A 27,958-nucleotide genomic window follows, 5' to 3' on the forward strand; every position below is an offset into this window, starting at 1 on the left:
ATGTGAGAACATTAGCTAAGGTGATGACGTTTAGCATCTGAAGATGCTCTCTCTGACCAACCTAAAAGATGCTCTCTCTGACCAACCTAAATATATATATTCTTTTTTTTAAATTTTATCTATTTATTTTTGGCCGCATTGGGTCTGAGTTGCCACACGCGGGATCTTCGTTGAGGCATGTGGGATCTTTCATTGTGGCATGCATTCTCTTCATTGTGGTGCGCGGGCTTCTCTCTAGTTGTGGCACACAGGTTCTAGAGCGTGTGGTCTCTGTAGTTGTGGCATGTGGGCTTAGTTTCCCCGCGGCATGTGGGATCTTAGTTCCCTGACCAGGGATTAAACCCACGTCCCCTGCATTGTAAGGCGGATTCTTTATCAATGGACCACCAGGGAACTCCCTGACCTAAATAAATGGCAAAAAAGAAACACCATGTACAGTATTAAAAAGAACAGTATTTATTTACATTCATTTTCAAAAGGATGAGGAAGCTGGGGAAAATATATTGATACTTATAAAGGAATTAGTCTCATTTTACTTAACCCATTTGTGTTTTTAATGAAACAACAAAGATTTGACTTAGAATCACAGGGCTAATGAGACCAAAAGAATTTATCCAGTTCAATTTTCCATCTTTAGCCAAGACTGAAATTATACCAGTGCAGGCAGATGAAAATCTACTTCACTTACAAGTAAACATCAACTAATACATACATCATAAAAGAACTAGCTTTCATAAAATCTGTCATAGCACCCAACAGATCTGCAATAAAAGACACAGCCATTGTAATAAAGAACATTAAGAATCTTTGTGCAACAGTGAAAAACAATTTACACAGCAGAAATCACAATTGGCTATTAGGTCAATAGCATCACAGTAACAGTATCCAGTGTCATTCTTATTCAAACATATACACTATTTTTCAGTCTTGGCTAGCACAAAGACATCAGTAACTAGGATGTACACACAAATATTTTATAAACACTATAGGAAACAACAAATTAAAAAATGAAAATACCCTTACATTTTGTAACAAATTAAAAACGTTAACTTTACCACTATATATTTGTCTCATATTTAATTGGTTTGTACACTTTAAAAACAGCACTGAGTTTTATAAAAATACTGATAATGGCTCAACAATTTTTGAAGTCAGGAAATCTTTATAATTCAGTATTCTGTGGTTTATGTGCTTGTTTCCTCCATAACCATAGTCCTCTAACCACCTATTTACTCAAAAACAACAGCAACAACAGAGGTCTTTAACAGCTATCCAAGTATTACATTCGAAAACTTCTAGTTCTTTGAAATGGTTGGAAGGGGTTTTTTAGTGCCCACATCAGCAGCTGTGGTTTTGCTTTAGGTTTTTCAGGAAACAGAAGTGCTTCACTTTCTGGTGTAGGAAATCGTTCTTGGTAGACTTCAGGATAGGACTTTTGAAACTAAAAAAAAAAAAAAAGATCCAAGAAGTGTCAAAAAAACAAACAAAAGTCAATAAAATTGGGCACTGTAATTTTAAAATAAGTTTCTGATGCAATACTTCCCTATTTTTGTTTTGTTTTAATGTTTACTGTTTTCCATCAGAAAAGAAAATAAGAAGAAAACATCACAAGTTCACTTCAACACAAATCCATTTCTTTTTGTTAAATCATTGGCTTGCACTTTCAATAGATTGGATTCATCTTTAATTTGATCTAATCTTGCAATAAACTTGCTTTAGTCATACTTCTTAAAATTTCTCTTCTGCCAACTAAAAACACACCTCCCTTCTAAAATATTCACAAGTAATTCTGACTTATGTTCTACACAGTCAAAGAAAATCTGGGCCCAGCAACATTTCCCCATCTCCCTGCTTCTCCAGCTTAGCCCCACCTGCTTCTACCCAAATGGAAGGGAAAACATGCTGGTATACATTACTTTACAGAAAGCTTACAGAGAAGCAATGTTTTCCCTTTGATCGTCACCACTAAACTCTTATCCAAAATTACTCTGAGAAGAACAGGATGGGAATCTAGAACCCCTGTGCTTTGTGTATAATCTTAGGTGGTGTGATCAGAAATCAAACTATGCAGGATTCAGTCTTTAAAAATAAACACCATTCACTTGTTCTTGAATCAATACTTTTAAAATGATCAAGGTAGGACCTGTGCGGAAGGGGAGAGGCAGTACCTCCAAAGGAGGGCCTCTGGAGCGTGGAGTTCTGGAGTTCAGAGCCGTGTGGCTGACAAGGTCTTGGTGCTCTGGTCGGGTGTCAGGCCTGAGCCTCTGAGGTAGAAGAGCTGAGTTCAGGACATTGGTCTACCAGAGACCTCCCAGCCCCACATAATATCAAATGGCGAAAGCTCTCCCAGAGTTCTCCATCTCAATGTTAAGACCCAGCTCCACTCAATGACCAGCAAGCTACAGTGCTGGACAACCCATTCCAAACAACTAGCAAGAAAGGAACACAACCCCACTCATTAGCAGAGAGGCTGCTTAAAATCATAATAAGGTCACAGACACCACAAAACACACAACCAGACACAGTCCTGCCCACCAGAAAGACAAGATTCAGCCTCATCCACCAGAACACAGGCACCAGTCCCCTCCACCAGGAAGCCTACACAACCCACTGAACCAACCTTACCCAATGAGAGCAGACACCAAAAACAACAGGAAATAAGAACGTGCAGCCTGCGAAAAGGAGACCCCAAACATAGTAAGTTACACAAAATGAGAAGACAGAGAAATACACAGATGCTCCAGATGAAGGAGCAAGGTAAAAACCCACCAGACTAAACAAATTAAGAGGAAATAGGCAGTCTACCTGAAAAAGAATCCAGAGTAATGATAGTAAAGATGATCCAAAATCTTGGAAATAGAATGGAGAAAATACAAGAAACATTTAACAAGGACCTAGAAGAACTAAAGAGCACACAAACAATGATGAACAATACAGTAAATGAAATTTAAAGTTCTCTAGAGGGAATCAATAGCAGAATAACTGAGGCAGAAGAACGGATAAGTGACCTGGAAGATAAAATAGTGGAAATAACTACTGCAGAGCAGAATAAAGAAAAAAGAATGAAAAGAACTGAGGACAGTCTCAGAGACCTCTGGGACAACATTAAACACACCAACATTTGAATTATAGGGGTCCCAGAAGAAGAGGAGAAAAAAAAGGGACTGAGAAAATATTTGAAGAGATTATAGTTGAAAACTATCCTAATATGGGAAAGGAAATAATCAAGTCCAGGAATTGCAGAGAGTACCATATAGGATAAATTCAAGGAGAAACACGCCAAGACACATATTAACCAAACTATCAAAAATTAAATACAAAGAAAACATATTAAAAGCAGCAAGGGAAAAGCAACAAATAACATACAAGGGAATCCCCATAAGGCTAACAGCTGATCTTTCAGCAGAAACTCTGCAAGCCAGAAGGGAGTGGCAGGACATATTTAAAGTGATGAAAGGGAAAAACCTACAAGCAAGATTACTCTACCCAGCAAGGATCTCGTTCAGATTCGACGGAGAAATTAAAACCTTTACAGACAAGCAAAAGCTGACAGAGTTCAGCACCACCAAGCCAGCTTTACAACAAATGCTAAAGGAACTTCTCTAGGCAGTAAACACAAGAAAAGGAAAAGACCTACAATAACAAACCCAAAACAATTAAGTAAATGGTAATAGGAACATACATATCAATAATTACCTTAAATGTAAATGGATTAAATGCTCCAACCAAAAGACATAGACTGGCTGAATGTATACAAAAGCAAGACCAATATATAGGGCTGTCTACAAGAGAGCCACTTCAGACCTAGGGACACATAGACTGAAAGTGAGGGGATGGAAAAAAATATTCCATGCAATTGGAAATCAAAAGAAAGCTGGAGTAGTAATTCTCATATCAGACAAGACAGATTTTAAAATAAAGACTATTACAAGAGACAAAGAAGGACACTACATAATGATCAAGGAATCAATCCAAGAAGAAGATATAACAACTGTAAATATTTATGCAACCATCATAGGAGCACCTCAATACATAAGGCAAATGCTAACAGCCATATAAGGGGAAATCGACAGTAACACAATCATACTAGGGGACTTTAACACCCCACTTTCACCAATGGAAAGATCATCCAAAATGAAAATAAATAGGAAACACAAGCTTTAAATGATACATTAAACAAGACGGACTTAATTGATATTTATAGGGCATTCCATCCAAGAACAACAGAATACACTTTCTTCTAAGATATACAAATTGCCAACAAACACATGAAAGGATGCTCAATGTCACTAATCATTAGAGAACCACAAATCAAAACTACAATGAGGTATCACCTCACACCAGCCAGAATGGCTATCATCAAAAAATCTACAAGCAATAAATGCTAGAGAGGGTGTGGAGAAAATGCAACCCTCTTGCATTGTTGGTAGCAATGTAAATTGATACAGCCTCTATGGAGAGCAGTATGGAGGTTCCTTAAAAAACTGAAATAGAACTACCATATGATCCAGCAATCCCACTACTGGGCATATACCCTGAGAAAACCATAGTTCAAAGAGTCATGTACCACAACGTTCATTGCAGCTCTACTTACAACTGCCAGGACATGGAAGCAACCTAAGTGTCCATCGACAGATGAATGGATAAAGAAGATGTGGCACATATATACAATGGAATATCACTCAGCCATAAAACAAAAGGAAATTGAGTTATTTGTAGTGAGGTGGGTGGATCAAGACTCTGTCATACAGAGTGGTAACTCAGAAAGAGAAAAACAAATACCGCATGCCAATACATACACATGGAATCTAAAAAAAAAAAAAATTTTTCTGAAGAACCTAGAGGCGGGACAGGAATAAAGGGGCAGATGTAGAGCATGGACTTGAGGATACAAGGAGGGGGAAGGGTAAGCTGGGAGGAAGTGAGAGAGTAGCATGGACATACATACACTACCAAATGTAAAATCAATAGCTAGTGGGAAGCAGCCGCATAGCACAGGGAGATCAGCTCAGTGCTTTGTGACCACCTAGAGGGGTGGGAGGGAGATGCAAGAGGGAGGGGATATGGGGATATATGTATATGGATAGCTGATTCACTTTGTTATACAGCAGAAATCAACACACCATTTTAAAGCAATTACACTCCAATAAAGACGTTAAAAAAAAAAGATGTTAAAAACAATTTTAAAAAAAGAAAGCTGGGGAGTGTGTTGAATAAAAGAGATTTATGAGACAAAAACAAAAGCAAACAAACAAAACAATAGATCAAGGTATATATACCTGAAACTAACATAACATTGTAAATCAATTACACTTCAAGTTTTAAAAAAGATCACGTTAAACCTATGCTGAGTTGAAAACTCTTCTCTGAAACCCTAAGCTGTGTTGTTTAACAAGAACTAAAAACTTTTAGTGATGCCTGCAGCAAGAAACCAATTTGATAGTGGCTATGTAAAACCAAAGACTCTTAAATTCTGGACATTCTACACTTGTGAATTCAGTCTGATTTGCCTTTCAAAAAAATCCAAAGAAACTGTCCTCATTTGACAGCTTCTCTGAATTTAAAGTAATTGCTCCACTAACTCACATCATACCACATATCAAAACCAAGAACAAATATTAGAGAATAGCTTCATAAATGAAGAGCTCAATAATGGTAAAAGATCTACATTGGAGAATAAAGACCTGGAAAACTGACCATAATTGTGTAAATTAATATATGAAATGAATAATTTACTTTCAAAACTGCTCTGTCTCAGAAGATGAGATTCGTATGAAACCTATTAAAATAGAGAATAAAAAGGAAAAAGAACAACATAAGAACGGTAGGGAGAAGAAATGACTTATGAAGAATATCCTTTTTACCTGCTTCAATTTTTTCTTCTTTTCTTTACTGGAGAGTTTGGCATCTGTGATGACTTCCTCCAACAATGCTGCCAGAGGTTCCTGAGAGCCATATACTCTTTGGTATTCAAATTCCTCTGGGCTAATTTGACGGCAAAATGATGGAGCAGACAAAGTGATATCCATATCAGCTCCTGGGTATTTTATCTGAGGCAAAGGTATTATTAGTGAAAGTGCATTTTCAAATAAATTTCGAAAATTAATTCAGATCATAGATCTCCTAGTAGGAATGATATGACATTCAATTTGACTGGGAAAAACTATAATGAAAAGTAAAAAGTGTTTCCATAACTGCAAAAAACATTCACGTAAAGCCACAGTGTCGCATATGAGTTTTTGCCTTTTAAAACCCCAAAGCCATTTTCATAAACAAAAAACCTTGTGCTCTCTTCTAATAAGATCTGAAATTTACACACAAACTGAACATATTGACTAGAACGATTCCAAACACACATGATGAACTATGTAGGTTCTTCCCACATCTGGAGAGTCTGTTCCTCCCTCCCTTGGGCACTGACAAAAGTACAAGTTTAGCTCAGCTGCTGTGTAGAGGGAAGTACTGCACCCATCTCCAAACATGTTCATAGCATGAAACTAGTGAAAACAAATGTGCACACACTACAGGGCAAAAGGCAGAAGGGTGAAATAAGAGGGAAAAAGGTACCAAGATCTATAAATAAAAGCATCCATTAAAAATACTTAATTTCATCCAAATCAAAACTACAATGAGGTATCACCTCACACCAGTCAGAATGGCTATCATCAAAAAAATCCACAAACAATATACAATGGAATATTACTCAGCCATAAAAAGAAATGAAACTGAGTTATTTATAATGAGGTGGATGGACCTGGAGTCTGTCATACAGAGTGAAGTAAGTCAGAAGGAGAAAAACAAATACCGTATGCTAACACATATATATGGACTCTAAGGGAAAAAAATGTCATGAAGAGGTTAGTGGTAGGACGGGAATAAAACACAGACTTACTCGAGCATGGACTTGAGGATATGGGGAGGGGGAGGGGTGGGCTGTGACGAAGTGGGGGAGTGGCAGGGACATATATACACTATCAAATGTAAATTAGATAGCTGGTGGGAAGCTGCTGCATAGCACAGGGAGATCACCTCTGTGCTGTGTGACCGCCTGGGGGGGTGGGATAGGGAGGGTGGGAGAGAGGGTGATGCAAGAGGGAGGAGATGTGGGAGCATGTGTGTATGTATAACTGATAAAAAAAATAATAATAAAAAATAAATAAAAAATAAAAAATAAAAAAAATAAAAAATAAGACATACCAAAAAAAAAAAAAAAAAAATCCACAAACAATAAATGCTGGAGAGGGTGTGGAAAGAAGGGAACCCTCCTACACTCTTAGTGGGAATGTAAATTAGTACAGCCACCTTCACAGCATGAAGGTTCCTCAAAAAACTAAAAATAGAGCTACCATATGACCATGCAATCCCACTCCTGGGCATATATCCGGAGAAAAACACAGTCCAACAGGATACATGCACACCAATATTCACTGCAGTACTGTTTACAATAGGCAAGACATGGAAACAACCTAAATGTCCATCGACAGAGGAATGGATAAAGAAGATATGGTACATATATACAATGAAATATTACTCAGCCACTAAAAAGAATGAAATAATGCCATCTGCAGCAACATGGATGGACCTAGAGATTGTCATACTGAGTGAAGTCAGACACAGAAAGAAATATCATATGATATGGCTTAATATGTGTAATCTAAAAGAAATGATACAAATGAACTTATTAACAAAACAGAAACAGACTCAAAGACTTGAGAATGAACTTACGGTTACCAAGGGGCAAGTGTGGGGGGAAGGAATAATTAGGGAGTTTCAGATTGACGTATACACACTGCCATATTTGAAAAGGATAACCAACAAGGACCCACTGTACAGCACAGGGAACTCTGCTCAATGTTATGTGCAGCCTGGATAGGAGGGGAGTTTGGGGGAGAATGGATACCTGCATATGTATGGCTGAGTCGCTTTGCTGTGTACCTGAAACTGTCACAACAGTGTTAATCGCTATATTCCAATATAAATTAAAAAGTTAAAAAAATTGTTCAGAGTCCAAAAGTTCATCTTCTCAAAAATATAGCATCTACTGTTCTTCTGCAGTGGATAAAATTCCTACCATTATATTCATGTCTTTGATTTAAGATTTTTTTTTTCCCCAGAAGCCACAGTTACAAATAAATGTGTTAAGAGAATACAGAAGAGGAACCAAGATGGCAGAGTAGAAGGACGTGCTCTCACTCCCTCTTGTGAGGACACCAGAATCACAACTAGCTGCTGGACAAGCAATGATAGGAAGACACCGGAACTCAGCAAAAAAGATACTCCATATCCAAAGACAAAGGAGAAGCCACAATGAGACAGTAGGAGGGGAGCAATCACAGTAAAATCAAATCCCATAACTGCTGGGTGGGTGACTCACAGACTGGAGAACACTTATACCACAGAAGTCCAGCCACTGGAGTGAAGGTTCTGAGCCCCACCCACATCAGGCTTCCCAACCTGGGGGTCCGGCAACGGGAGAAGGAATTCCTAGAGAATCAGACTTTGAAGCCTAGTGGGATTTGATTGCAGGACTTCGACAGGACTGAGAGAAACAGACACTCCACTCTTGGAGGGCACACACAAAGTAGTGTACGCATCAGGACCCAGGGGAGGGAGCAGTGATCCCAGGGGAGACTGAACCATACCTACCTGCTAGTGTTGGAGGGTCTCCTGCAGAGGCAGGGGGTGGCTGTGGCTCACCGTGGGGACAAGGAAACGGGCAGCAGAAGTTCTGGGACGTGCCCCTTGGCATGAGCCCTCCCAGAGTCTGCCATTAGCCCCACCAAAGAGCCCAGGAAGGCTCCAGTGTTGGGTCACCTCAGGCCAAACAAACAACAGGGAGGGAACCCAGAACCACCCAACAGAAGTCAAGCAGATTAAAGTTTTACTGAACTCTGCCCACCAGAGCAACAGTCAGCTCTACCCACCACCAGTCCCTCCCATCAGGAAACTTACACAAACCTTTTAGATAGCCTCATCCACCAGAGGGCAGACAGCAGAAGCAAGAAGAACCACAATCCTGGAGGCTGTGGAACAAAAACCACGTTCACAGAAAGACAGACAAGATGAAAAGGCAGAGGGCTATGTACCAGGTGAAGGAATAAGATAAAACCCCAGAAAAACAACTAAATGAAGTGGAGATAGGCAACCTTCCAGAAAAAGAATTCAGAATGATAGTGAAGATGATCCAGGACCTCAGAAAAACAATGGAGGCAAAGATCGAGAAAATGCAAGAAATGTTTTTAAAAGACCTAGAAGAATTAAAGAACAAACAGAGATGAACAATACAATAACTGAAATGAAAACTACACTAGAAGGAATCAACAGCAGAATAACTGAGGCAGAAGAAAGGATAAGTGACCTGGAACAGAATGGTAGAATTCACTGCCACAGAACAGAATAAAGGAAAAATAATGAAAAGAAATGAAGACAGCCTAAGAGACTTCTGGGACAACATTAAACGCAACAACATTCGCATTATAGGAGTCCCAGAAGGAGAAGAGACAGAGAAATGACCAGAGAAAATATCTGAAGAGATTATAGTCAAAAACTTCCCTAACATGGGAAAGGAAAGAGCCACCCAAGTTCAGGAAGCGCAGAGAGTCCCATACAGGATAACCCCAAGGAGAAACACAGCAAGACACATAGTAATCAAATTGGCAAAAACTAAAGACAAAGAAAAATTATTGAAAGCAGCAAGGGAAAAATGACAACATACAAGGAAACTCCCATAAGGTTAACAGCTGATTTCTCAGCAGAAACTCTACAAGCCAGAAGGCAGTGGCATGATATCCTTAAAGTGATGAAAGGGAAGAACCTACAACTACAACCAAGATTACTCTACACGGCAAGGATCTCATTCAGATTTGATGGAGAAATCAAAAGCTTTACAGACAAGCAAAAGCTAAGAGAATTCAGCACCAGCAAACCAGATCTACAACAAATACTAAAGGAACTTCTTTCTCTAAATGGGAAACACAAGAGAAGAAAAGGTCCTACAAAAACGAAGTCAAAACAATTAAGAAAATGTTAAGAGGAACATACATATCGATAATTACCTTAAATGTGAATGGATTAAGTGCTCCAACCAAAAGACACAGGCTTGCTGAATTGATACAAAAACAAGACCCATATATATGCTGTCTACAAGAGACCCACTTCAGACCTAGGGACACATACAGACTGAAAGTGAAGGGATGGAAAAAGATATTCCATGAAAGTGGAAATCAAAAGAAACCTAGCATAGCAATACTCATATCAGATAAAGTAGACTTTAAAATAAAGAATATTACAAGAGACAAGGACAGACACTACATAATGATCAAGGAATCAATCCAAGAAGAAGATATAACAACTGTAAATATTTATGCAACCAACAAAGGAGCACCTCAATACATAAGGCAACTGCTAACAGCTCTAAAAGAGGAAATTGACAGTAACAGAATAATAGTGGGGGACTTTAATACCTCACTTACACCAGTGGACAGATCATCCAAAGTGAAAATAAATAAGGAAACAGAAGTTTTAAATGACACAACAGACCAGATAGATTTAATTGATATTTATAGGACATTCCATCCAAAAACAGCAGATTACACTTTCTTCTCAAATGCACACGGAACATTCTCCAGGATAGATCACATCTTGGGTCACAAATCAAGCTTCAGTAAATTTAAGAAAATTGAAATCATATCAAGCATCTTTTCTGACCACAACGCTATGAGATTAGATATGAATTACAGGGGAAAAAACATAAAAAACACAAACACATGGAGGCTAAACAATACGTTACTAAATAACCAAGAGATCACTGAAGATATCAAAGAGAAGATAAAAAAATACCTAGAGACAAATGAAATGAAAACACGACATTCCAAAACCTATGGAATGCAGCAAAAGCAGTTCTAAGAGGAAATTTTATAGCTATACAAGCCTACCATAAGAAACAAGAAAAATCTCAAATAAACAATGTAACCTTACACCTAAAGGAACTAGAGAAAGAAGAACAAACAAAACCCAAAGTTAGCAGAAGGAAAGAAATCATAAAGATCAGAGCACAAATAAAAGAAATAGAAACAAAGAAAACAACAACAAAGATCAAGAAACCTAAAAGCTGGTTCTTTGAGAAGATAAACAAAACTGATAAACCATTAGCCAGACTCATCAAGAAAAAGAGGAAGACGACTCAAATCAATAAAATTAGAAGGAACACTCCCAAACTCATTCTATGAGGCCACCATCACTCTGATACCAAAACCAAAGATACTACAAAAAAAGAAAATTACAGACCAATATCACTCATGAAGATAGATGCCAAAATCCTCAACAAAATACAAGCAAACAGAATCCAACAACACATTAAAAAGATCATACACCACGATCAAGTGGGATTTATCCCAGGGATGCAAGGATTCTTCAATATATGCAAATCAATAAATGTGATATACCATATGAACAAATTGAAGAATAAAAACCATATGATCATTTCAATAGATGCAGAGAAAGCTTTTGACAAAATTCAACACCCATTTATGATAAAAAAAACTCTCCAGTAAGTGGGCATAGAGGGAACCTACCTCAACATAATAAAGTCCATATACGACACACCCACAGCAAACATCACTGTCAATGGTAAAAACCTGAAAGCAATTCCTCTAAGATCAGGAATAAGACAAAGATGTCCAGTCTTGCTACTACTATTCAACATAGTTTTGGAAGTCATAGCCACAGCAATCAGAGAACAATAAGAAATAAAATGAATCCAAATTGGAAAAGAAGAAGTAAATGACATGATTTTTTTTGTTTGCAGATGACATGATACTATACATAGAGAATCCTAAAGATGCCACCAGAAAACTACTAGAGCTCATCAATGAATTTGGTAAAATTGCAGGATACAAAATTAATGCACAGAAATCTCTTGCATTCCTATACACTAATGATGAAAAATATGAAAGAGAAATTAAGGGAACACTCCATTTACCACTGCAACAAGAAGAATAAAATACCTCGGAATAAACCTACCCAGGGAGACAAAAGACCTGTATGCAGAACACTATGAGACACTGATGAAAGAAATTAAAGATGATACCAACAGATGGAGAGATATACCATGTTCTTGGATTGGAAGAATCAATATTGTGAAAATGACTCTATTACCAAAAGCAATCTACAGATTCAATGCAATCCCTATCAAATTACCAATGGCATTTTTTACAGAACTAGAACAAAAAATCTTAAAATTTGTATGGAGACACAAAAGACCCCGAATAGCCAAAGAAGTCTTGAGGGAAAAAAATGCAGCAGGAGGAATCAGACTTCAGACTATAATACAAAGCTACAAGACAATATGGTACTGGCACAAAAACAGAAACAAGGCAATATGGTACTGGCACAAAAACAGAAACTTAGATGAATGGAACAAGATAGAAAGCCCAGAGATAAAGCCACACACCTATGGTCAACTAATCTATGACAAAAGAGGCAAAGATATACAATGGACAAAAGACAGTCTCTTCAATAAGTGGTGTTGGGAAAAATAGACAGCTACATGTAAAATAATGAAATTAGAACATTTCCTAACACCATACACAAAAACAAACTCAAAATAGATTCGAGACCTAAATTTAAGACCGGACAGTATAAAACTCTTAGGGGAAAACATAGGAAGAACACTCTTTGACATAAATCACAGCAAGATCTTTTTTGGTCCACCTCCTAGAGTAATGGAAATAAAAACAAAAATAAACAAATGGGACCTAATGAAACTTAAAAGCTTTTGCACAGCAAAGGAAACCATAAACAAGACAAAAAGACAACCCTCAGAATGAGAGAAAATATCTGCAAACGAAGCAACTGACAAAAGGTTAATCTCCAAAATATACAAGCAGCTCATGCAGCTCAATATCAAAAAAACAAACAACCCAATCCAAAAATGGGCAGAAGACCTAAATAGACATTTCTCCAAAGAAGATATACAGATGGCCAGGAAGCACATGAAAAGCTGCTCAACATCACTAATTATTAGAGAAATGAAAATCAAAACTACAGTGAGGTATCACCTCACACCAGTTAGAATGGGCATCATCAGAAAATCTACAAACAAGAAATGCTGGAGATGGTGTGGAGAAAAGGGAACCCTCTTGCACTGTTGGTGGGAATGTAAATTGACACAGCCACTATGGAGAACACTATGGGGGTTCCTTAAAAAACTAAAAATAGAATTACCGTATGATCCAGCAATCCCACTACTGGGCATATACCCAGAGAAAACCATAATTCTAAAAGACACATGCACCCCAATGTTCATTGCAGCACTATTTACAATAGTCAGATCATGGAAGCAAGCTAAATGCCCATCGACAGACAAATGGATAAAGAAGTTGTGGTACATACATACAATGGAATATTACTCAGCCATAAAAAGGAACGAAATGGGGTCATTTGTTGAGACGTGGATGGATCTAGAGACTGTTATACAGAGTAAGTCAGAAAGAGAAAAACAAATATCATATATTAATGCATGTATGTGGCACCTAGAAAAATGGTACAGATGAATCTGTTTGCAGGGCAGAAGTTGAGACACAGTTGTAGAGAACAAACGTATGGACACCAAGGGGGGAAAGCGGCAGGGGGTGGGGGTGGGGGTGGGGGTGTGATGAATTGGGCAATTGGGATTGACATGTATACACTGATGTGTATAAAATGGATGACTAATAAGAACCTGCTGAATAAAAAATAAAATAAAATTCAAAATAAATTTTTTTAAATAAATAAATGTGTTGCCAGGAAGGGTTATTCCATGAAGACCATTCCATGCCTCAGCATCAGTTTACCAGGTCATTTAGGGACAACCCAAGAGAAACAGACCAGAACCATAAGGAAGGAGGACACACACAACACTTAATTTGTATTTGAACCAAGAATTCTGGAAAAAGTAGAAAAGGGCCAGAATAAAAGGGTGAGGCCCAGGTAAAATGTGACATCCGAAGCCTAGGACATGAGAAAAACACATGATATCTATGAGTAAAGGGTACAAGAGGAAGAAGAGGGTTACAGACAAGGTCAACAGAAGGCTGGTGTCAAAAGCAATGCTGACCTCACTGTTTATCTATCCCAGGGTCAGCCCTGAAACTGCTCCAAAACAATTCACCAGAACAGTCCAAGTTACACTTCGTTTTCAGAAAGGTACCACCCTAAATGTGTTATGACAGAGGGGCTGAGCACCCTGTGCGAGAGAAGAGAGATCTATAAGGTTTGAGCACTAAAACAAACAATTGTTTGGCAATTCTAATGAGTGTGTACTTCTAAGAGAGAAAATGTAACTGGACAATTCAGTAGTTACTGATTTTATTCAGGGCCAGCACAGCGCCCCTTCACAGGTCATGCTACTCTGCGGTTAAGTTAATCATCACTCAGCCTTCTGATCTTCAGCTGACAATGAAGGGCTCACAGGGTTACGTTCCTGCAGTACAAGCCTGTGCCATGTGAATACACAAGCCCAGCAAGGATGCAGAGCAACGGAGTCACTGCTATCACTTTTCCTTACAGAAATTCAGTGAAAGTATTTCTTTTCATTTTTACGTTTTTTTTAAAGTTTGGCTCATAAAATATAAAGGAGAGGTGGGAGTTTAAAACAACAGTAATATTACACTTTTCACCCATTTAAATGGCAAAGGTATGTATGTTAATAATAATACCCAAAGTAGGCAAGGTTGTAAAGAAATGAACACTTTCTTATACCAACAATGGGAATGTAACTTGGAACAATCACTCTAAATGGAAATTTGACAATATGCAATCAATGTTTAACACACATTCATGGTCTTTGACCGTGAAATGCCACTCCTAGGAATTTATTCTTAGAAAGTAATCACAGATCGACCAAAAAAAAAATCTAACTATATAAATATTTACTGTTATAATGCTTGTAACACAGAAAAAAATGGAAACAACATAAATATCAACCAAAGAAAATCATTTAAATAAATTATGGTATATTCATATTACGGAATATTATGTTACCAAGCATAATGATATTGTGGAATATATAACAATAATGTTGATAATAACAGCAGCAATACCAAATGAGGTACTTAGTATGTGACAAACATTATTCTAAGCACTTTACATGTCTTAAGCCATTCAATCCCCAAGATAGACTTAGGAGGTAGCTATTAACTATTGTTATCCCATTTTACTGATGAAAAAAAGAGAAGTTGGGGCAGATGCTAAAGCAGAGAGTTGTTATACAACATGCCAAGGTCACATGGCTAATAAAGGGCACATAAGAAATTCAAACACCATTTAGTCTGTGCTCCTGGCCATTCTGGGTCAATCAAGAATATTTAATGATGTGGAAACTTCTTCTTGTTGTACTGTTAAGAGAAAGTAAGTTATAAAAGAGGAACAAAGGGAGGGAAAGAAGGAAGGAAGACAGGGAGAGGGGGAAATAGAAAAGACTCAACACTGAACATTTAGAGTTACTCTGATATTTTTTAGTGTGTGTTTTCTCTATTTTCCAAATTCCTTCAATGGGAAAATTTTTTATTTTAATTTTTAAACTGCACACTGAAAATAGATGGTTATTTACTTTAATGATACTTTGGGAGGTAGCAGCTCACTGGTCCTTAATTGTGGAGCCTCAAAAAATGCTTAAGGGAAAAGAGGGCCAGTCATTCAGAAGAAGACAAGCAGACCTGCCTGCCTTTACCCAACGTTTCTGCTCCTGCAGGCTGCCATACAAACCCCTCTGGGGGGCCCATGTGATAGTAATACATTACATTTCTTTTGCATCATTTTAATATAATGACTGCAACGACAAAAACAATAAATACCTTTCAAAAGGTATCTGCCATATGACAGACATTGGTGCCAGGCGTTTTACAATGTAGTGTCTACTCTTTACAACAACTTCATCGAGTAGGTATTGACCATTTTAACACTTGCAGAAACTAAAATCCAGAGGGCTTAAGGGACTTGCCCAAAGCCACATAACCAGGCAAGTGGGGAGCCAGGAGTTTGGCCCAGGTCCTTATGGCTCTGAAGCCGGGTTCTTCTACCATACCATGGCTTTACAGTGAGGCAGTATGGCATAGTAGTTAAGAGCACTGATTCTGGAAAACGATTTTATCAGTTTGAATGCTAGCTCTGTGACCTTGGACAAATTACTTATGCTCTCTGTGTCTCAGTTTTCTCATTCAAAAAATAGTACCTAGGTGGCAGGGCTATTATGAATCAAGACTTTATTGCACATAAATCACTTCCATCAGGAAGTATATGTAGATTCTGAACAAACCCATTTTAGGAATTTGCAACCAAAAGTATGCAGCACTGATCAACACAACAAAACCTAGTGGGCATTACACAAATTTTCAAAGATAATAACAAACATGTGCAGTGCCTACTGTGTGCCACGCCCGGTTATAATCACTTTGTACAAATTAACTCACTCAATCTTCAAAAGAAAAAATGCCAAGAAGCCTAGCAAACTTACATAACTTTCTACTGGCAATTTTATAGTACTGGTAATATCCCTTCCTTTACCTGAACTCTTCGTAGATGGGCCACACGCTCCTCTATGGAGGTCTGCAAGGCCAAAGGGACTTTCAGAATCTCTTGGTAATTGTCCATCAGAAACGTCACCAACCTAGCAGCTAGTAAGTCATCCAAGTCCACCTCATCTTTGGAACACAAGATGCAATGGGAAAACGTCTGAACCATCTAAAAAAACAATAACAACAACAACATAGTAGGGAGGGAGGGTGAATTTTTAAATAAACACAGATGAGGTTTTTTCCCTACTCTGAACTGAGTGCCATCTAATTTGCAAAAAGCAAATGTGACTAGTCAGTGAGAAATGGCCCACAGCACAGGGTGTACATCTCACCTGGCACCTGGCCACACCTGGTCATCTCAGATGGGCTGATCTTCTCATCAACCAGCATGAACAGAATGTGCATCACTTCTCACAGAGACTTAGCAGAGATGCTTGTCTGAGCAGTTTTTAAAGGCATCCCCTTTCATAGATGGCTTTAAATGAATATATTTAAACAAATTCTGAAAATTATTATCACCATCACAACTTGGATCATGTAGCACTTTTAAGTTAAAAGTACTTTATAGGGCTTCCCTGGTGGCGCAGTGGTTGAGAGTCCGCCTGCCGATGCAGGGGACGCGGGTTTGTGCCCCGGTCCAGGAGGATCCCACGTGCCGCGGAGCGGCTGGGCCCGTGAGCCATGGCCGCTGGGCCTGCGCGTCCGGAGCCTGTGCTCCGCAACGGGAGAGGCCACAGCAGTGAGAGGCCCGCGTACCACAAAAAAAAAAAAAAAAAAAAAAAAAGTACTTTATAGCCATTTAGTCTAATAATATCCTAATTTCATTATTGTCTTATTTTGTTGTTTTTTTAAAACAAAATTTGCTAGCACAATCTATGTGCCTCAATGATTAGTTTTTCCTAGTTAATTGTTATTTTCTTCAGGATTTTGTATGTACGTTTGACAATCACCTTTGAACAAAACCATCAGAAGAGCATTCGGTGATGAAATACAAAAAATATTATAGCAGTTGTTTCCATAGAATTCATTTTAACTAATCCATTCTTAATGGAATCCTTTGGATGGACTTTTTTTTCCTTTTCCTACTAATTTTATTGTTGACAATCTTATTTCAAAATCTATAAGCATGTAAATGAAACAAGTCAGGCACAGAAAGACAAATACTATATTATATCATTTATATATGTAAACTAAAAAATACACGAAACTAGTGAATATAACAAAAAAGAAACAGACTCACAGATATAGTGAACAAACAAGTGGTTACCAGTGGGGAGAGTGAAGAGGGGAGGCACAATATGTGGAATCTAAAAAAATGGTACAAATGAACCTATTTACAAAGCAGAAGTAGAGTCACAGATGTAGAAAACAAACTTATAGCTACCAAGGGGGAAAAGGGCAGAGGGATAAACTGGGAGACTGGGACTGACATACACACATTACTATATATACAATAGATAACTAATAAGAACCTACTGTATAGCACCTACTGTATCTAGTCAACGCTCTGTAATGACCTATATGGAAATAGAACCTAAAAAAGAGTAGATATATGTACATGCATAACTGACTCACTTTTCTGTACAGCAGAAACTAACACAACATTGTAAATCAACTATACTCCAATTAAAAAAAAAAGAATTACAAATTATTATGTATAAAATAAGCTACAAGGATATATGATACAGCACAAGAAATATAGCCAATATTTTATAACAACTATAAATGGAACATAACATTTAAAAATTGTAAATCACTATATTATATACCTGCAATTTATATAATATTGTACATCAACTACAATTTTAAAAAATCTATAAGCATGACATCATGTAATTCTGTTTAATAAGACTTCATTTCATCAACATACTTCAGATGATACTTTATCTTCTTCACTCACATATATTTACAGAGGGAGAGACACACACAGAAACTCTTTATCTGGAGACTAGGGACCCCAGGGGATCTGTGAGTGCCTTGAAATTGTATAGAAAATTTTACACATGCATTCTTCTGGGGAATAGGTGCAAAGTTTTCTTCAGCTTTTCAAAAAGGTCCATTAGCCTACCTACCCACCCCCCCAAAAAGGTCAAGAATCACTCTACTGGGTGCTGATTTGTCCTCTGATCTTATGCCACACCTCTAAAAGTCGAACAGTGGACCCTCAGGGCATACACAATGGTTCACCAACATATGGAAAGGATGTACATCCCAATGAAACATCAATTTTGCTCTAAGATATTTTTTGAGGAAAATTAATAAATTTTGCTAGTAAATAATTCTAAACCTAGACCCTATTTTAAAACACATGCTGACATGACAAAGAAGAATTCAAAATTAGCCTATGTTTTTAAGCAAAACTGAGAATATATTAAGAAATATCCTCACTCGTGGACGCTTAGATCATACCCTGAAAGATACACATTCTTTCCTTCCAAGTTGTCTGGTCTAACTCTATATTTTACTTCTGCCCTCTTTAATGCATGATATATGCTGCATCTTCTCCTACTGGTTATAGTAACAAAGGCTTTGCAACCCTTTTTGTCCTAGAGGAGAGAATGCTGTTTCTTGACAGGCCAGTAATCCTTCCTGTCCACGCTTGCTTCTCTTTGTGTTGACAGCAGGCAGGATGCAGCAGCTATCTCTACACTCAGAGTCTACCCCTACTCACTCTTTACTTTTCATTATGTTCTTTAAGTCACTAAGACCAAAAGCACAATACCAGTCTTGGTGGTTTCCAAGCCATGGCTCTTTAAATGAGCCTGCCTTGTACCTTCCTCTGGTTGCCAAGCTAGTAAACTTTACTCAAGTGAATTTTAACCCCAAAACTCCAGTCCTCGTAGATGTTAGAAATCAACCTACCAGTGTTCGGGCACCAAAGCCATCACACAGTGGTGGCATCTCCTTATTTAAGCAGATCCTTGCCATCATCCTCATCAACAGCTGTAACATTCTTCTATTTTCAGGAGGCAGGAGGAGGCAGCAAATTTGAAATGCTTCAATGGCCATATTCTCTTTCTGTAACAAACCTGATTTAGGAAAAAAAAAAAAAAAAAAGGTTTTAATCCTTTAAAAACCTATAGCCTACCTGACTCTATTATGTTCACATTTTTACAAAACATGTATTACTAAAATTATATAAAGCATGTTTGCACGTGCAATTATACTGGGCTAACTGGCAGAGATCCACTGTCACAAATCTGCATAGAAAACACGAACCACCAATCAGCGTTGGCAAATATATAACACAAATACAGCCATTTCCCCCTCCCACACCCTTGACAGATAAAACTAAATTTTCATAGCATTCTTTCCCTCTGAACCAAGAGCTGTCAGGTTAAGCCTAACTTAACTCTCAACACTCTGTAAGAGGTCCAAGACAGCATGAGCAAGAACATGAATGTGCTATCACTGCCCTGAAGTTTTCCCTTTTGCACTATTTCCTCATGAGGAGCATGGTCACCATCCTGCATGACTCTCATAGACTAAATAATAGGACTAATGCTGTTAGAGTCATTCCAGTGCCTAATGGCTCTGCTTCTTTCTAAATAACACCTTCCTCCCACTTAAGCTATTTTTTCTAGCTAAGTGTGATGATTCAATCGTGTTACATGTCATCCCTCCTCACCCAATATGATTTTGCTAAAAATTAGGGTATTCTAATATTGTGCTCTCTTCAACCATATTTGTCTCTGGACACACACACCTCCAAGCCTTCTGAAGAGATGAAATTGCTTTCACTGATTTATTGGTTCATATCCAACTTTTTCAAGTTCCAACTAGTCTCTGCTTGGAGACAAAACCATCTTTTATATTTAGTAAATATTTACTGGCCATGTACAATATGCCAGGAACAATGCTAGGTCTCAGAAATATAAAAATATGCCAGGTCCCTTCCTTTAAAGAGCTTATGCACTGTGAGAAGGAGAGGCCCATACAAAAGTAAGTAGCAAAATGTGAGAGGTGCTGCAAGAGACATGTGCCACAGGCATATTAGGGAACCTGTAAGTCACTCAAGACTATAGCATAGGCTGTGAGTGCCCAATAGAAATGAAGCTAAAAAGGTTAGCAGAGGTGAGATCTTAGAAGGCCTTGAATGCCAGACTAAGGACTTTGGGTTTGAAGAAAAAAACGGAAAGGAGCTGGGGAATGATGAGAAAATACTCCTAGAGTTTTGGGGAAAGTTACTCACTAAGGAGGACATTTGAGCAGAAATCTGAAGAAAATGAGAGTAAGCCTGACAAGTATCACAGAGACAAATTTTCAAGGTAAAGGAAATAGCGATTACAAAGATTGTGACAAGGGAGTATGTCTGGAATGTTTGAGGAACAGCAATGAGGGCAGTGTGAAGAGAGAGGAGTATGCAAGGAATATTCAAGTCAGAAATGAGGTTAGAGAGGAACCCAAGAGCCAGAACATGTAGAACCTTTTAGACTATCATTAAGGACTCTGGGTTTTACTGTAAATGACCCAAGAAGCCATTGAAGGATTCTGGGCATGAGAGCCATTTGATTTGAATTATTTTTACTCTGGCAGCTATATAAAGAATAGACTGTAAAGGGGTAACAGGGCAGGAGGAAGGAAGATTCAAGCATGATTACAGTCTGCATGAGGTTGGAACTGGTAGCAGCTGGATCTGGTAAAGACCAATTAAATTCTAGATATATTTCTCCACGAAGTTTTTTACTTTTGCCACAAAGACTTATATCACATTAGGCCATAAATCCCTTCTTTTGCCAAATTATAAACACCTGTGGAGAATCAAATTTCACCTTAACTTTATATATTTCATATATATATATATATATATATATATATATATATATATGAATATAAGACTTCAAGATAATTGAAATCAAAATGCATTCCTTTTGGCAAGCCCTATTTCCTAGTATATGGTACAAAGCATAAAAGTAAACATTCAAGGGTTGGGGGAGGGACAAAATGGTAGAGTAGAAAGACCCTGAACTCACCTTCTCCCATGGGCACTCCAAAGTTGCAACTACTTACAGAGCTATGAAAATGACTTGAAGACTAGCAGAAAAGATTTTCCACAACTAAAGATATAAAGAAAGAGTCACAATGAAACAGGTAGGAGGAGCAGAGATTCAATATTTAAGGACCCACATAAATGAATGGGCAACCCACAAATGGTAGGAATATCACAACTGCAGAGGTCCTCCCCAGAAAGTAAGGGGTCAGATCCCACATGGGGCTCCCCAGCTTGGGGTTCCTGCACCAGAAGGACAAGCACCCAGGACATTTGGCTTTGAAGCCAAGTGGGGCTTACATTCAGGAGGGCTGGAGGGCTGGAAGAAACAGAGACTCCACTCTTAAAGGGCATGAACAAAAATCTCATGTACTCTGAGTCCCAGCACAGAAGCAGTAGTTTGAAAGGAGCCTGGGTCAAACCAACTTGCTCATCTTGGAGAGTCTCCTAGAGAGGGAGGAGGAGACTGGGATTCTCCCTGGGGGTGGAGACACTGGCAGCAGCCATTTTGGGGAGCTCATTCTACCGTGATGAACCAGTATTGGCAAGCACCATTTTGGAATCCTCCCTCTAATCTATTAGTGCCAGGGGGCCTGCCCCACCCACCAGCAGGTCCACAGCAGCCATGGACCACCAGATCACAGAGCCAGCCATGTGTGAAGCCTACCCTGCCCTCCAGCAAGCCCACATCCACCACACAACTCAAGGCCTTGCAGTCAATTGGGCTTTGGGTGAAGGGGAGCAGCCCCACCTCCCAGTGCACCCACAGTAGGTGGCCTCACCACAACAAAAGGGCAAACACAGCCTACATAGGGAGCACTCACAGGGCATATAGCTCTGGTGACCAGAAGGGGGTGATGTGATGCTGGGTCCCACAATACATCTCCTATATAGGGCTACTTTTCCAAGATCAGGAAACATAACCAACCTACTAATACATAGACACAAAAACAGAGAATTACACAAAATGAGGATAAGAAGCAATATATTTCAAAAGAAGGAACAGGGCTTCCCTGGTGGCGCAGTGGTTGAGAGTCCGCCTGCCGATGCAGGGGACGCAGGTTCGTGCCCCGGTCCGGGAAGATCCCACATACCGCGGAGCGGCTGGGCCCATGAGCCATGGCCTCTGAGCCTGCGCGTCCGGAGCCTGCACTCCGCAACGGGAGAGGCCACAACAGTGAGAGGCCCCCATACCAAAAAAAAAAAAAAAAAAGGAACAATACAAAACCTCAGGGAAAAAACTTAAAGTGGAGATCAGCAATCTACCCAATAAAGAGTTCTGGGTAATGACAATAAAGATACTCACCGAACTCAGGAGAGGAATGGACAAACACAGTGAGAATTTCAACAAAGAGTTAGAAAACGTAAAGAACCAAACAAAGTAGAAGAATACAATAATTGAAATACACTAGAAGGAATCAATAGTAGACTAGATATAGTAAACCCAGAGGAACAAATCAGCAATCTGGAAGACAGAGTAGTGGAAATTCATCCTGCTGAACAACAACAAAAAAAAAACAGAAAAAGAATTTTTTTTAAATGAGGATAGTTTAAGAGACCTCTGGAACAGCATTAAGTATACTAACATTTGAGCTATAGAGGTCCCAGAAGGAGATCATAGAGAGAAGGGGGAAGAGAACTTATTTGAAGAAATGACAGCTGAAAATATCCCTAACCTGGCAAAGGAAAATGACATCCAGGTCCAGGAAGTAGAGAGAGTCCCAAACAAGATTAACCCCAAAAGGTCCACAACAAAACACATTATAATTAAAATGGCAAAAAGTAAATGTAAAGAGAGAATCCTAAAAGCAGCAAGAGAAAGTCAACTAGTTAGGTATGAGGGAAATCCCATAAAACCACAAGCTGATTTTTCAGCAGAAACTTTGTGGGCCAGAAGGGAGTGGATCAATATACCCAAAGAGATGAAAGGAAAAATACCTACAACCAAGAATACTCTACCCAACAAGGTTATTACTCAGATTTGAAGGAGAGATAAAGAGTTTTACAGATAAGCAAAAGCTAGAAAGACTTCAGCACCACCAAACTGGCCTTACAAAAAATGTTAAGGGACTTCTCAAAGCAAAAAAGAAAAGGCCTCAACTAGAAATGTAAAAATTATGAAAGGAAAAATCTCACTGGTAAAGGCAAACATACAGTAAAGGTAGTGGATCAACCAGTTATAAAACTAACAGGAAGTTTAAAAGGCAAAAGTAGTAAAATTCACCTATATCCACAACAAGTAGTCAAAGGATACACAAAACAAAAAGATGAAGAAATCAAAAAATACCTGGAGGCAAATCAGAGTGGAAATACAATGATCCAAAATTGATGGGATGAAGCAAAAGTAGTTCTGAGAGAGAAGTGACACAAGCTTACTTCAGGAAACAAGAAAATCTCAAACAACCTAAACTTACACCTAAAGGAACTAGAAAAAGAAGAACAAAAAAACCCAAAGTTAGTAGAAGGAAAGAAATAAATATCAGAGAAGAAACAAATGGAAAAAATACTAAAAACAAAAACCAAAAAATAAAAAACACCAATTACACTAAAGGCTGGTTCTTTGAAAAGATAAATAAAATTGATAAATCGTTAGATTCATCAAGAAAAGAGAGGGCCCAAATCAATAAAATCAGAAATGAAAGAGAAGTTAAACAAATACCACAAAAATACAAGGATCATAAGAGATTACCACAAAACAAAAATTATATTAGCCAATAAATTGGACAACCCAAAAGAAATGGATAACTTCCTAGAAATGTACAGTCTCCCAAGACTAAATCTGAAAGAAATAGAAAACTTGAACAAACCAATTACCAATAATGAAATTGAACCAGTATCAAAAAACCCCAAACAAACAGGACCAGAAAACTGTTAGAACTAATAAAAAAATTCAGTAAAGTTGCAGGACACAAAATCAATATACAAAAATCTGTTTCATTACTATACACTAGTAATGAACTACCAGAAAAAGAAATTAGAAAATCACATTTACAATTGCATCAGAAAGAATGAAATACCTAGGGATAAATCTAATGAAGGATATAAAAAACTTGTACTCTGAAAACAATGAGACATTAATGAAAGAATTCAAAGATGACAAAAACAACTGGACAGATGTGCAGTGCTCATGCATTCGTGCTCATTGTGAAAATGGCCATACTACCCAAGGCAATCTATAAATTCAATGTAATCCCTAGCAAAACACCACTGGCATTTTCTACAGAACAAGAATAAATAATTCTAAATAATTTTTATGGAAACACAAAAGACCCTGAATAGGCAAAACAATCTTGAGAAGGAAAAACAATGCTGAAGGTAGCATACTCCCTGATTTAAAACTATACTACAAAGCTTCAGTTATCAAAACAGTATGGTACTGGTACAATAACAGACACACAGATCAATGGAACAGAACAGACAGCTCAGAAGTGAACTACACTAATATGAGTGATTAATCTCCAATAAAGGAAGCAAGAATATACAATAAGGATAAGACAGCCACTTCAATAACTGGTGCTGGGAAAACTGGAAAACTACATGCAAAAGAATCCAACTGGAGTACTCTCTCACACCATGCACAAAAATAAATTCAAAATGGATTAAAGACTTAAATGTAAGACCTGAAACCATAAAACTTCTAGAAGAAAACAGGCAGTGTGCTCTGACACTGGTCTTATAATACTTTTTGGATATGTATCCAAAAAAACAAAAGCAGGCTTCCCTGGTGGCACGGTGGTTGAGAATCCACCTGACGATGCAGGGGACGCAGGTTCATGCCCTGGTCTGGGAAGATCTCACATGCCATGGAGCGGCTGGGCCCATGAGCCATGGCCGCTGAGCCTGCACGTCCGGAGCCTGTGCTCCGCAAAGGGAGAGGCCACAACAGTGAGAGGCCCGCATACCACACACATACACACACACACACACACACACACACACACACACACACACACACACAAAAAAGCAAAAGTAAACAAATGGTACAACATCAAACTAAAAAGCTTTTTGAATGGTGAAGGAAACTATGAACAAAAGGAAAAAGCCAATTACTGAACGGGAGAGGATATTTACAAACAATGTATCCAATAAGGGGTTAATACGCCCCCCCAAAAAAACAGAACTCATACTATTCAACATCAGAAAAACAAACAACCTGATTAAAAAGGGGACAGAGGATCTGAACAGACATTTTTCCAAAGAAAACATACAAGTGGCCTACAGGAACATGGAAAGATGTTCAACATCACTCATAATCAGGGAAATGCAAATCAAAACCACAGTGAGATACCACCTCACACGTGTCAAAATGGTTGTTACCAAAAAGACAACAAGTAAGGGTTGGCGAAGATGTGGAGAAAAGGGAACTCTTGTGCACTGCTAATGGGAATGCAAATTGGTGCAGCCATTATGGAAAACATTATAGAGATTCTTCAAAAATTAAAAAACATAACTGAGAACTTCTGCTGCCAGTGACCTTGTCTCCACAGTGAGCCACAGTCAACCTCTGTCTCTGCAGGAGACCCTCCAACACTAGCAGAAAATCAAAAGTTGCAGTTGACAGAAGGGTTACATTCACACTACAATATCAATTGCAGCTCAACAAGGACTGCAGTCACCAAGGAGCTTAATTATAATCTAGACACTCACATGTCTAGGAAGAGAATCAAGGCAGCTGAGAAGAAGGAAGCCTGTAATGTAGAAAGCAACAGAAAAAAGGAAATGGAACTTCTTGGCTCTGTTTCTAAAAACGAATCCATTCCTGAAGTTGGAGCCCTGCTGGCAAGATTACGAGCTTTATAAATTAAAGTGGTAAAAATGATTAAGCCAAATATAAAGCCATGCTTTAAGCTATACCACTTTGAAAAAATTGTTTCTTATATAAGTAACTTTATATGGTTTTAAATTATGGTATATATTAGAAAAATAAAACTCAATACATGATTGCAGTACTTTTCCTATGTACTTGAGGTCATGGCTTATTCAAGATTGTAATGGGCTTTAATGCTTTTTTTGTCTCCTGGTGTTCATGTGTTCTGTATTTGGTGGTTGAATTTTTATATAATGCTTTAGAGAGCAGGTAGGTGGCCATGTGTTCAGCAGTGTGTCCTTAAGAAAATACCATCTTCCCAAGTCACTGTAATTTTTACTTTTGAATTCATGTTAATTAGACCCTGTAGGAGACTATACAGCAATTGAACACATTTCCAAAAATGATAAATAGGAATATAAGTTCTCTCTTTGCAAAATGTACATGTCTTTGTATAAAGTGGATGTACATGTATTACAGTGCTGCGGAAACTCTTAGGTGGGAGAACATTCCCTCCCCCCTGCGCCACCCCGCCCCCGCCTGGTAATTATGACTCTAGGATCGAATTGCCATTTTGAAACTTCCCAATTAAGGAATTTTTTAATTTCTGTGAACAAACATGAAATCGCAGATTCTCTGATCTGACAATCAATAACTTTAACAAAGTTCTGAAGTGTTTCAAGGAAAGCTTTCCTATGCAAATGTTATAATTTTACCTCATTGGGGGTATGAAATTAACTCTGTTAATTCTATATCAAAGAAAATAAACTTGTTACTTGCACTAAATGAAAAAAAAAAAACTACCATATGATCTAGCAATTCCACTCTTAGGTATATATCTGAAGAAAACAAAAACACTAATTATAAAAGATACATGCACCCCTATTTCATTCCAACATTATTTACAATAGCCAAGATATGGAAGCAACCAAAGTGACCATCAATAGATAAATGGATAAAGAAGGTGTGTGTGTTTGTGTGTGTGGGGGGGGTGTCTGTGTATGTATGTATATATCACACACACACAATGGAATATTACTCAGCCATTAAAAAGAATGAAATCTTGCCACTGCAACAACATGGATGGAACTAGAGGGTATTATTCTAACTAAAATAAGTCAAAGAAAGACAAATACTGTATGATTTCACTTACATGTGCAATCTAAAAAACCAAAGAAATGAACAAACATAACAAAACAAAAAACAGAGCTATAGATACGTAGAATGAACAGGTGGTTGCCAGAGGGGAGATGTGTGGGGAGAGGAAAGAAAAAGTGAGGGAGACTAAGAGGTACAAACTTCCAGTTGCAAAATAAATGCATCACAGGTATGAAATTACATATATATACATTTAGTACATTAGGGGAATATAGTGAATAACTGTGTAATATCTTATATGGTGATATACTGTAAAAAGACTCATCTTGGTGATCAGTTTAAAATGTACAGAAATATCAAATCACTATGTTGTATAACAGGAATTAACATAACATTGCAGGTCAATTATACATCAAAAACAAACAAATAGACAAACTCATAGAAAAAGAGACCAGATTTCTGGTTGCCAGAGGCAGGGGTGGGGGATTGGATGAAGGCAATCAAAGGTAC

The 27,958-nt window shown here is 38.1% G+C and overlaps 1 protein-coding gene across 1 annotated transcript in view; it reads right to left on the bottom strand.

The window, feature by feature from the left end:
• Positions 1-434: 434 nt before the first annotated feature.
• DEPDC1B (DEP domain containing 1B) overlaps positions 435-27,958 on the bottom strand; it is an 80,735-nt gene continuing 53,211 nt past the window's right edge. Inside the window, exons 8-11 of the mRNA XM_059060972.2 lie at positions 19,416-19,582; positions 16,543-16,719; positions 5,865-6,050; positions 435-1,441 (exon numbers count right to left, since the gene is read on the bottom strand). Coding sequence (XP_058916955.1) covers positions 1,280-1,441; positions 5,865-6,050; positions 16,543-16,719; positions 19,416-19,582 — 692 coding nt within the window. The 3' untranslated portion in view covers positions 435-1,279. The remainder of the gene's footprint in view (positions 1,442-5,864; positions 6,051-16,542; positions 16,720-19,415; positions 19,583-27,958) is intronic.

Source organism: Kogia breviceps, chromosome 4 (genome assembly GCF_026419965.1).
Source record: "Kogia breviceps isolate mKogBre1 chromosome 4, mKogBre1 haplotype 1, whole genome shotgun sequence".
Lineage (NCBI taxonomy): Eukaryota > Metazoa > Chordata > Mammalia > Artiodactyla > Physeteridae > Kogia > Kogia breviceps.